This window comes from Anabas testudineus, chromosome 6 (genome assembly GCF_900324465.2).
Source record: "Anabas testudineus chromosome 6, fAnaTes1.2, whole genome shotgun sequence".
In the NCBI taxonomy this organism is placed as follows: Eukaryota; Metazoa; Chordata; class Actinopteri; order Anabantiformes; family Anabantidae; genus Anabas; species Anabas testudineus.
In genome coordinates, this window is record NC_046615.1 from 16,302,566 (window position 1) to 16,314,709 (window position 12,144).

The following is a 12,144-nucleotide window of genomic DNA, read 5'->3' on the forward strand; positions in this document are numbered from 1 at the left end:
GCCATCCATTCAGTTTTTTTATATAACAATGTGAAGGGCTTGACAGTGGAAATCATTTTCTTTAGTACAGTAGCCTGCTGTTTGATTTGGCCACTGACAGCAAACATTGATTCAGATATCCTTATCCTTTCTCCTGTGGCAACACACAGCACACAGATGGCTGAACAGCTTGCTTTGACTTTCCCCTGACACCTTTTTTTGGGTGTTTGAGCACAAGCTCCTTATTTGCCACATTCAGCTTTCATGGATTGGGTCACTAAATATCATATCACATATCCTCCAGATACTTATTAGCCTGCCTTTTTCTGGTGTCATGGTGTCCACTCTGTGCCTCAGGTGGTGACTATATCCCACTGGCACCAAGTTACAGCATGGGAGGCCCTCCCAGGAGAACCAAAGATTGCTGAAAGACTGAATGTTTTAGTCAATGCCTCTGTTTATAAGGAAGAATGCTGCATTATTTATGTAGTACAGCTGGTCTAGTGTATAACTGATATCTGTAATGCATCTTTACTGTGTTTTCACCCCCTAAAATGCACAGCACATTAGTTTTTATTAAAACGTATTAACTTTGAGAGCTGGTAGGGTCTCCCAAGGCAAACAGGTCCTAGGCGACGGGCCAGACTAAGAGCAGTTCATAAACCCCTTATGACGAGTGAAAGATCAAGGTCGGATACGTCGCCCGGATTGGCGTCACCGGGGCCCCACCCTGGAGCCAGGCCTGGGGTTGGGGCACGTAGACGAGCGCCTGGTGGCTGGGATCTCTCCCACGGGACCCGGCCGGGCGCAGCCCGAAGGAGCGACGTGGGACCGCCTTCCCGTAGGCTCACCACCCGCAGGAAGGCGCATAAGGGGTCGGTGCAGTGTGGATTGGGTGGCAGCCGTGTGGAGGTGCCTCGACAACCCAATCCCTGGACAAAGAATCTGGCAATTGGGACATGGAATGTCACCTCACTGGGTGGAAAGGAGCCTGAACTTGTGTTGGAGGTTGAGCGGTACCGGCTAGAGATAGTCGGGCTCACTTCCACACACAGTCTGGGCTCTGGAACACAACTCCTTGAGAGAGGTTGGACTCTCTTCTACTCTGGAGTTGCCCATGGTGAGAGGCGGCGGGCAGGGGTGGGCTTGCTTATAGCCCCCCAGCTCAGCTGCCATGTGTTGGAGTTTTCCCCGGTGGACGAGAGAGTTGTTTCCCTGCGCCTTCGGGTAGGGGATAGGTCTCTCACCGTTGTTTGTGCCTACGGGCCAAATAGCGGTGTAGAGTACCCAGCTTTCATAGGGTCTCTGGAAGGGGTACTGGAAGGTGCTCCGACTGGGGACTCTGTCGTCCTACTGGGGGATTTCAACGCCCACGTGGGCAATGACAGTGATACCTGGAGGGGCGTGATTGGGAGGAACGGCCTCCCTGATCTGAACCCGAGTGGTGTTTTGTTATTGGACTTCTGTGCTAGTCACAGCTTGTCCATAACGAACACCATGTTCAAGCATAAGGGTGTCCATCAGTGCACGTGGCACCAGGACACCCTAGGTCGGAGGTCTATGATCGACTTTGTGGTTGTGTCATCTGACCTCCGACCATATGTCTTGGACACTCGGGTGAAGAGAGGGGCTGAGCTGTCAACTGATCACCACCTGGTGGTAAGTTGGATCCGATGGCGGAGGAGGGAGCGGGATAGACCTGGCAGACCCAAACGTATTGTGAGGGTCTGTTGGGAACGTCTGGTGGAACCCTCTGTCAGAGAGGTCTTCAACTCCCACCTCCGGGAGAGCTACAATCAGGTCCCGAGGGAGTCTGGAGACATTGAGTCCGAGTGGACCATGTTTTCCACCTCCATTGTCAATGCGGCTGTTCGGAGCTGTGGCCGTAGGGTCTCTGGTGCCTGTCGTGGCGGCAATCCCCGAACCCGGTGGTGGACACCGGAAGTAAGGGAAGCCGTCAAGCTGAAGAAGGAGTCTTATCAGGCCTGGTTGGCCTGTGGGACTCCTGATGCAGCTGATGGGTATCGGCAGGCCAAACGTGCCGCAGCCCGCGCGGTCGCAGAGGCAAAAACTCGGACCTGGGAAAAGTTCGGCGAGGCCATGGAGGAGGACTATCGGTCTGCCTCAAGGAAATTCTGGCAAACCGTCCGGCGCCTCAGAAGGGGAAAGCAGTTTCCCGCCAACACTGTTTACAGTGGAGGTGGGGAGTTGCTGACTTCGACTGGGGACGTTGTAGGACGGTGGAAGGAATACTTTGAGGATCTCCTCAACCCCGTTGACACGGCTTCTGTTGAGGAAGCAGAGGCTGGGGACTCGGAGGTTGATTCGTCCATTTCCCTGGTTGAAGTCACCGAGGTAGTCAGTAAGCTCCTCGGTGGCAAGGCACCAGGGGTGGATGAAATTCGCCCCGAGTACCTTAAGTCTCTGGATGTTGTAGGGCTGTCTTGGCTGACACGCCTTTGCAGCATCGCGTGGAGATCGGGGACAGTACCTCTGGACTGGCAGACCGGGGTGGTGGTTCCTCTTTTTAAAAAGGGGGACCGGAGGGTGTGTTCCAACTATAGGGGGATCACACTCCTCAGCCTCCCTGGGAAAGTCTATTCCAGAGTGCTGGAGAGGAGAGTTAGGCCGCTAGTCGAACCTCGGATCCAGGAGGAACAATGCGGTTTTCGTCCTGGCCGTGGAACACTGGACCAGCTCCATACTCTCGCTAGGGTGCTCGAGGGTTCATGGGAGTTCGCCCATCCAGTCTACATGTGTTTTGTAGACTTGGAGAAGGCGTTTGACCGTGTCCCTCGTGGCATCCTGTGGGGGGTACTCCGGGAATACGGGATTCGGGACCCTTTGTTAAGGGCCATTCGGTCCTTGTATGACCGGAGTAGGAGCTTGGTTCGCATTGCCGGTAGTAAGTCAGACTTGTTCCCGGTGCATGTTGGACTCCGACAGGGCTGCCCTTTGTCACCGATCCTGTTCATTACCTTTATGGACAGGATTTCTAGGCGCAGCCAGGGGTCGGAGGGAATCCGGTTTGGGAATCACAGGATTTCATCTCTGCTTTTTGCAGATGATGTTGTCCTGTTGGCTTCATCAGACCGGGACCTCCAGCAGGCACTGGGGCGGTTTGCAGCCGAGTGTGAAGGGGCTGGGATGAGAATCAGCACCTCCAAGTCCGAGGCCATGGTTCTCAACCGGAAAAAGGTGGCTTGCACCCTCCAGGTTGGGGGGGAGATCCTCCCTCAAGTGGAGGAGTTTAAGTATCTTGGGGTCTTGTTCACGAGTGAGGGAAATAGGGAGCGTGAGATTGACAGACGGATTGGTGCATCGGCAGCAGTAATGCGGTCGGTGTACCGGTCCGTCGTGGTGAAAAAGGAGCTGAGCCGAAAGGCAAAGCTCTCGATTTACCGGTCAGTCTACGTTCCTACCCTCACCTATGGTCATGAGCTTTGGGTCATGACCGAAAGGACAAGGTCGCGGATACAAGCGGCCGAAATGAGTTTCCTCCGCAGAGTGGCTGGGCGCACCCTTAGAGATAGGGTGAGGAGCTCAGTCACCCGGGAGGAGCTCGGAGTAGAGCCGCTGCTCCTCTGCATCGAGAGGGGCCAGTTGAGGTGGCTTGGGCATCTGTTTCGGATGCCCCCGGGACGCCTCGTAGGGGAGGTTTTCCGGTCCTGTCCCACCGGGAGGAGGCCCCGGGGAAGACCCAGGACACGCTGGAGGGACTATGTCTCTCGGCTGGCCTGGGAACGCCTCGGTGTCCCCCCGGAAGAGCTGGAGGAGGTGTCTAGGGAGAGGGAAGTCTGGGCATCTCTGCTAAAGCTGCTCCCCCCGCGACCCGGCCCCGGATAAGCGGAAGAAAATGGATGGATGGATGGAACTTTGAGAGCTACAGTACACTATTTAGAAATATTCAAGTATAAATAAAAGGAGGGAACAGAGAGAGAAAAGCAGCCACTAAGAGTGTATTGACTCTCTCTGGGTGTCTTCCTGCACCATTGACTGCACCCAGCAGGCTGACGAGTGGAGGAGCTGATGGCTTCTAGGTTGGGGCTGAGGTCATTGTCCGGGCTTTCATGTCTTCAATAGCTGCAGGCTCCCTGCTGGACCTACTTGATATTCAGTTCTTTCTATTGCTTCATCCTATTCAGACTAACAAGCCTCAAACAGATAGCAAAGCTCCACTAACTGAGATAGACATGAACAGAGACCAAAGACACAGCATTAAACTGTAGCCAAAATATTTTGCAGATTGTTTACCTCAACTTTATCAGGGTGATGCAAAATGCTTTCATGCTGAGCTGTCAAAACACTGCAAAGGCATAGTGCATTTTTCTGCACGCCCCTTTGTTAGGACTTGCTGAAGAATGAGCTGAGGGAGGTGCAGCAACCCGCATTCATATTTAAAGCTGTAAATGCCAGTATATAGACAACTCAGATTCATTTATGTCCATATTTTTTACATGTCTGGATACAGTCCAAAAAAAAGCATAGAGGAAGGGAGTATGTTTAAATCTGGCGTAGGGTGTCAGTTCCTCCATGTGGTTATGTTATAAATACCTTCTGTTGTTATAGGGTTGTCCCATATTTTTTCCATACAGTTTTACATTCCATCCACATGTGGAGGAGATTGGAAATTTGGAAATTGCATGTGACGGGATATCTTGGAAAGTCTTAACAGTACTGAATTCATTTTCCTCAAATAAAGATATTAAACTATTGCACTATTGCATTGCAAGTGCATACATTTCCCTCCTATCAGCCTAAAACACTAACCTCTTCCATCAACCTTTAAATGTTCAGTATAAGAACTAGTTGCTGCTCTTGTTTTGATGGACCATTTGATTAATTAATTGTTGTGTCAGCTCTGAGAATAACTCTTTTAAGAGTGTTATTCCAATGTTGTTGTTGTTATTGTCCCAGCAGGGTTTCCCTTGCGCAGTCGTAGTTATGTATTTAAAAAGGTCTTAAATAGTATGTAACGTGGTTGACCCTGCACAAACTCTGATGAGGACTGGAGTTTTTCTCTTGGATTCATTTCCCCGGGACACCATCACCACACTGTAGCTGCTCAGTGCGTGTGTGCAGCGCCTGTTTGCTCGGCCTGTAATTGTGTTGAGAGGGAACAATACCAGCGCCACTGGCTTCTTTGCTTCCTTTACATACGGACCGTGACATCATCGCGTCTCGGGTTTCTCTGTGCCTCCACTCCGGGCGCACGCTGCGCAGCAGTCAGCGCCAGTGTCTCTCCCGGTGAGTCCAGCAGCGGAGCGCGGACAGAGAGCGCACTTTGCAGCACACGCTTCTCCAAAGTCGCCACATCTGGATACAACGTTGTTACTTGTTCTTTTTTTCTTCACGTATGATTTCGCCGTGGTTGTTTAACTGCTCGGACATTTAATGGAAACCTACATATCGTAAGTAGAAAACCTGCAGCGCTGGAAATGTGCGCAACGCACAGCGAGTGGCGTTTGTCTTTAAGGCGGTGTTAATTGTTTTGCTTGGATGTGCTGATGGATGCTTGGTGCTAACACACGAGTATTTAGATGCAGCCCCAGTGATTGCCTTCTGTGTTGCAGTTTAATAACCAGCTCCTGTCAGTCTCACAGTCAGTTTTTGCTTCTCACATGTAAAAACTACGTATTTCTTCCTATCAAATCTTAGTCCCGCATTGCTGTCGTGCTTTTTTTAAAACACCTACTGTACATGTTGTAAAGGTTTTAGGACTTGAGAATACTTAACATAGGATACGAATGATCTGTTACTTACAATATGTACCCCCCTCCCTTAGTGTTATCTTTCCTAAAGTTTAAAATATGCGTAAGAATTATTTGAAAAACACCTTTACTCCCCTCTCTACTGCACAGTGCCAAAAGGAAATTAGATACCAAAAAACAAATTGGATCTTTCTTAGTGTTAAAAACTCATATGCTCTTGGCCAGTTAAGCTGAACCCCAGGAGTTTTCAAATGACTGGACATAAAACTAACAGCAGGAGGGACAATGCTTGTAATGCCTTGTGTTGGTTTCTGTTTTGTGAGGCTTCTCTGGAATTTAAGTGTAATCTGATGATGTTCATGTAAATCTGTTCTCACTCAGAGCTTGTCCTGCCAATTTCAATACACAGTTTGCAGTTGAAACAGCATTTTCTTTGGCCATTACTTGACTTGATTCCAGTAGAGCTGCTGTTTTTCCCCATGGCTGCGTTCCATTACTTTGTAACAGACAGTATTTACTATTCCCGACAGTACTGAACCGCTCAGTGGTTTTGGATGCTTTCTGTAACCTGTTATCTGGTAATCACAGTCAGTTAAGCCATCATTATGGTGTTGCTCACTGTCTGTCCTGCAGTGACATAGACTGCATCCTCTCTTTAATGACATGTCTAGCCTAAATTACTTCCACTAGATTTTCTAGGTAATGCGAGTTTTACTGTGTTTGCTTTTTGATCATGTGATTTATGGTGGAATTCTAGGAAACACACAGTTAGCAGTTGAACCTGTTCCTCATGATCCTGAAGGATGTGTATGATGTTAGCTGCCTTATTTTGTTGAACGATTGGTGTTTAGCATAGACCATACACCCCATTTATAAAGAAAGCAACTGTTCTTGTATCCACATGTAGAAACATGTCAAATAGTTTTGATGGACATTTGCATACAGTACAGTTGACGCTGATGTCTACCCATTACATTTATATAACATCATACACACAGTATAGTGTGGATTAGCATGTGTGTGGTGTTGCTAACACTGCATAAACTCTTATTAGTATGGCACTTGTCAAACCTGCAGAGAGAGAGAGAACAACCATGCTGCTATATGCAGATGCCTGTTTATTGATGCTTTTCCTCACTGAGTAGATGACTTGAAGGGATAGAGGAGGGCGGTCCACATTTGATTTCAGCTTTAGAGTCACAGGAGGAAAACCAGCAAAATGGTAAAAGCTGCAGAGTGACGATCTCTACATATTCAACCTGTGCATCGATTATCACATACAGGCAATAGCAACTTTTAAAATGCTTGAATTTTTACTAACCTGTGGAGAAAGAAGTAGACCTCTCACTTTAATTATTTTCCTCAGTTATTAAAAGTTTTATTCTGCATTATGACAATGTTCTGTTAAACTGAATTATACAGTAGGTACATACCAGATATGCATCTTGAAGAGAAGCATTTTCAGTTTGTCGTGATTTGAAATGCTCCAGTTAATTTGCCTCTTTCCTCAGGTATGTGGTGAAAGAGGGAATGAGCACCTGAAAGCAATTGTTGCTTCCCACTTCTTACTGTTAGCTTCACATTAGTTTTCACACATCTTTAGAAAAGAATGGCTTTTTGTCTTTTCTTTGACTGCTAATGCCAGAGCCGAGCTCTCATACTTCTGTTTCTGTACTTACTTCTTTAAATAGTTGACCTTGATTAGACAAATCTGACTACCATTTTGGTTTGCTGCTGCTCCTTCTCTGGCAATGGACCTACAAACTTTAGCTAAAAAGTTTGCCTGTGGTTCTTAACTCACTGTAACACTGTGATGAACTGTGTCATTACACAAATGCAGTAGTGTTATTGAAATGTCACTTTCAAAAAACTGCCTTTGATTTGAAAACCATATTGAAAGGCACCCTGCAGACGTCTCTAATGAAGCCTTAAATTGAACAGTGAATGCTTACTAAAGGGGCTTTCACAGGCACTGAAAGTCAAGATACTGTAGAAACTGTGTGTGGCTACTACAAACTCGGGAAGTTGGTGTCTTCTTCATGAATAGACCTTTAAGAAACCAATCCTTCTGTCTGATGACCAGCTGTAAGACTCACAGCCCTGATCAAAAAGCTTACCGTACTTGTTTGTAATTCTTGAATTTTCTCCACATATACAAAATGTCACTTCCTCCTCCAGACGGCAGCTTGTTTCCATGGCTCTGAAATGTTCTTGAATAGCCCGTTCAGCTGTGTCACCTTGACACACTTTGCCCACACAGTCACAGCTGCATCCAGGGGCCTGCTAATTTAATTATTTGTGAAAAAATCAGATTTGTTGCCCCAGTGAGCAGCTGTTTTTTTTGTGGTTAAGTGAAAAAGGTCTAAGGTGAAAGTCAAAGCTTAACAGACATGCAGCTGAGGCTATGGGCTGTGCTCGCCACAGTTTTTGCAGTGGGGTTCCTTAAATATATCTGGCCCAATTAGACAAGAATCTTACAGTAGTTCAGGTATTGCCATTTTGTGACAGCACATTGCTTCATGTTGCTGCAGTACATTTCATGTGGCCCCTCGGGGAGTGCAAAGCCCCTGGTTTGTCTTTTCTCCCGCTGCCCCCCACATGCCCTCTCACAGACTGTCTATTCTGCTTATTCAGCTCAGCTTTTGTGAGGAGGGCTATTCATGCCACACCTCAATGTCCACGTGGTATTGAGGACTTCCACTGCAGCCCATCTCTTTTCTATGCTTAAGAGTACTCACCTGATAACATGAACCAGTACCCACTGGTCTTGTCTAATGTTGTGTCCAAATTTCTTCCTGTGTAGTAAGATCAGGTTTTTGAGCATTAATGGGAAATAGTTATCACGGGAAATGATCTGTCAAATGATTCATAGTTGGATTTATTTAAAGAACCAAGAAGTTTCCCTGTTGAACTATAGTAGACGTATCCTGTAGGTTTTCCTGCGATGTGCTGACATTTAGAAATGATCTAAAATATGTGTGATTTGGCATCTTTTTTTTAAATGTCATCAAATAGTCACATAACAGAATGCAGTTTCAGGGTGTGGTTTTAATGAGTGACACATGCTCAAAATGTTGTGATTCTACTTCGAGGGCTGTGATTAATCTTTGACTGTGTGGAATTAGATCATATCCTTGAAAAAAGAGGCTAGATTGCCTCATTGCTTTGAGATCTATAAAGTGGCCAGTGACCAACTGACAACTGGTGGCCTTGAAGCAGCTTGAAAGACATTCAATGAAAAATATTTCGTATACATTTTCTGTTGCAAGACATTGTGTATTTATAGAATTTGTTTGGACAGACAGAAAGGCACAGAGCTTGAATCTTTTCAGTGAGCAGCATGACTGTTGAAGTAAACTGATACACGTAATCAGATCTTGCAATATCAGACATGCTACATTTGTCAGTTTTCCATGATGAGTTACAGAGTAGTTTGTTCCTTTTTCAACGTAGCACCACACAAGGAAATCCCCCTGAGATTTTACAGTTACTCCACACTGAAAGATTCAACAAAACATATGACCACAAATATTTAAAGTTTTTTTCCAACTTCTGTTTGGCCTGTAGGAAATTATTATGTTAGTTACCCCCACGATTCTAGGGGTTAATAAAGGACACATTAATATTCTCTACTGCTTTTCCTGATTTTTGATTTGATTTTTTTATGACAGTGGTTTTAGAACCTTAGCAGTCAAACAAATTTATTTTTAATAAACTTCCGACCTCACATTTATTGTATTTTCCAAAATCAAACAGCTCTTTAAAGCTTCAGATAAAATATTAAATCAAATCTTTACCTCTGGTAACCTCTGCCCCAACTTTAAAAAATATTTCCAGTGAAGACCTGGAACCCAGACTTAGTTTGACTTTGGCAGGTAAAATGATTACACAGAGAAGCCTCTGGTGTTAAACTAAGATTGCACGTTGTCAAAGCTAATGGTGACCTGTCCTCTTCTCTCTAATGTAAAGATCCTGTGTGGTGCCTCTCAGTTATTTGTTGTTAAACTGCAGTGGAAGAGACGTGAGGGATCAAAGACCCACCCAGAACAATAAAAGCTAAGCCTTTGGAGTGTTGACCCCTGGACCTTAAGCTCTTCATTACTTCAGCTCACAGCTAATTGTTGTGAACAGGGCAGGCCAGAGTCCAGAACAGTGCCCAACTCTCCTCACTGCACAGTGGTCAGCTCTTACTGCTGCTTTACCTTCCCTGCTTCACCCAGACCCACCACATAAACTACCATCTTCCTCTACAAAACAAGAAGAAACCCTACACCTAAATGTCCTCTATTGAACCAAAAATGTTACCATATGCTTTCCTTACAGTGCAGCCCTGTGCTTAAATGCAAACTTCATCATGACTGTAGTGACCACAGACCACATCCTTCACAACATGTGTGACCATTTTAAATGGTGTTGTGAGCTAAAATTAGTTGCCAGAGATATTTTGAAAACATATTTATAGGAAAATTAGATTTTCTGCTGGCAGCTGTACAGCATCAAGTGATTTCGATGCAATAATGGGTGCAGTCATTAACTTTGATTGCATTGCTTTCTAGTGGTATTTTTAGAGTTTCATTATGTTGTGTCAAAACAAAACAACCCAAACATTTCTCAATAGCTGTTTGAGAATATGATCCCATCATGCTTGCAATCATCTCATTATGCCATGTAGATGTAGTACTACAGAAAAGTGTCTATTGTTAATTATAGCTAGACAGAATGACAGCTATCATTTTACTTTACAGCCGTCATGTGTTCCACTGAGTCCTCCTCAAATCACAGGGATTCTGTGGGGAATGTTTAGGACCTTCTCAAATAGCTGCCATCCATGTAGGTACAGGGACCCTTTGATGTCACACACCCTCAGGAGCATCTTTTAATTGTATATGTCTAACTCTAAGAACCATAATCAACTTCATTATGAAGGTCATATTTTAACTTGAACATTGCTGTAGTTGGTTATATGAAATCAAAGCAAGCAGTGACAGTAATCATTAGTCTTTTTGAGTAATTCTGTCTTTGAGCCAGAAGTTGCTTCAACATTTGTCTAAAATTGCTTTACATTAAGAAAAACACAGAAACATTGGTGTCATTTTTGAGGCCTTCTTTAGAAAAACAGCAGAGTCTGAAAAAAGTCTGTCTTGCTCCAGTTTGACTTGTTTTCTTTGCCATAGGCAAATTTTCATTGGACAGCTAGTGTGCAATTGTCTTGTGTTCAGACAGCACAGTTACTACATTTACAGTCATTAAGACTTCTCCACATGGACTGTCAAACCAAAACAATGAGCTGAAAGTAGGTAAAATTTGCACAGAGTAGCAGAGTGAAAACTTTCAAATCCCACAGTTATTTCTTTCAGTGTTAACATAAAAATATATTGACTGAACATGCAACAGTAATTTTAGCAAGACTAAAAGTATGCTGAATGGTATGTGCATGAATGCTGTTGCATATATACCACTGTATTCCTTTTACACAATCTGGGACACGGTAATACATCACTCTAATTAATAAGCATGTCTACTAATTCTAGTTAGTGCTTCTTGGCTACAGTCACTTTTCAGAACTGTGGAATACAAGTGGACACAATGGAAAGATTTTTTAAGCACACAGCACTTGTGTTTTCAACACTTTGCTTCCTGTAATGAAATTAAATTAAATACTTAGCAGTACTAAGGAGCATCAGAAAGCAAACTCATGGTGCATGTTTTAAGTCATTAGGAATCAAATTATTCAAAATCACAGTATACAAGTTTCAGTAATCAGTAAATAAGTTTGGAAGTAGATCTTTTTGATCTGATTAGTGATTCACAAATTGATATAACATAATTTCTGCTTCACTGTTGTCTTCATACATCTTCAGAGAGTCCTCCTTCTCCTTAAATGTGTAGCCAACTTATGTTCCGAGCAGCAAAGGCATGTGTGAAGGGACACCAAAGAAAAATGGTGCTGCTGGTCTGCCCCAAGACCGCACCGAGTGCTGTGCTGCCAACAGTGCCTCCAGTAATTATAGACCAGAGCTGCGGAGACTGTTGCTCTCCAGGCTAAACTGAAACTAAACCCCCTATTTCATACTTGGTATTTGCTCTTTTCAGTACATGAGTACCCTGTGTTTAAAAATTGTTATTTTTGGGCTGTAGCTCGACTGCCTTCTGTTTAAAGTCCAACCCACCTGAGCTGAAATATAGAATAACTGTCCTGCACGTAAAGGCAGAATTGGCTTTGAGGCCTCTGCTCATTTCCTTTCCCCATATTGTGTTGTTTAACCTCTGCTGCTGTTTGTGTATTTGACTGATATATTGACACTTAACTCTGTTCAGCTACTGGACTTTACTGCACTGACAGTACAGTGTAATTAAATAACTTTGACTTTCCATCTCTAAATTGTAGAGTACGAGTGGATTAATTCAGCAGCCTATTCAATATATAATCAACACTGTAGCATCTAAAACTGTA

The 12,144-nt window shown here is 44.7% G+C and overlaps 1 protein-coding gene across 3 annotated transcripts in view; it reads left to right on the forward strand.

The window, feature by feature from the left end:
* The window catches only part of LOC113165463 (pleckstrin homology domain-containing family A member 5-like), a 70,536-nt gene that overhangs the window by 28,458 nt on the left and 29,934 nt on the right, over positions 1-12,144 (forward strand). Inside the window, exon 1 of one of the 3 annotated variants that reach the window (XM_026364937.1) lies at positions 5,195-5,390. The exons of the other annotated variants lie outside the window; for them this stretch is intronic. Within the exon in view, the coding sequence (XP_026220722.1) occupies positions 5,374-5,390 (17 nt within the window). The 5' untranslated portion in view covers positions 5,195-5,373. Of the gene's footprint in view, positions 1-5,194; positions 5,391-12,144 lie in introns of those variants that run through there. 3 annotated transcript variants of the gene reach the window in all.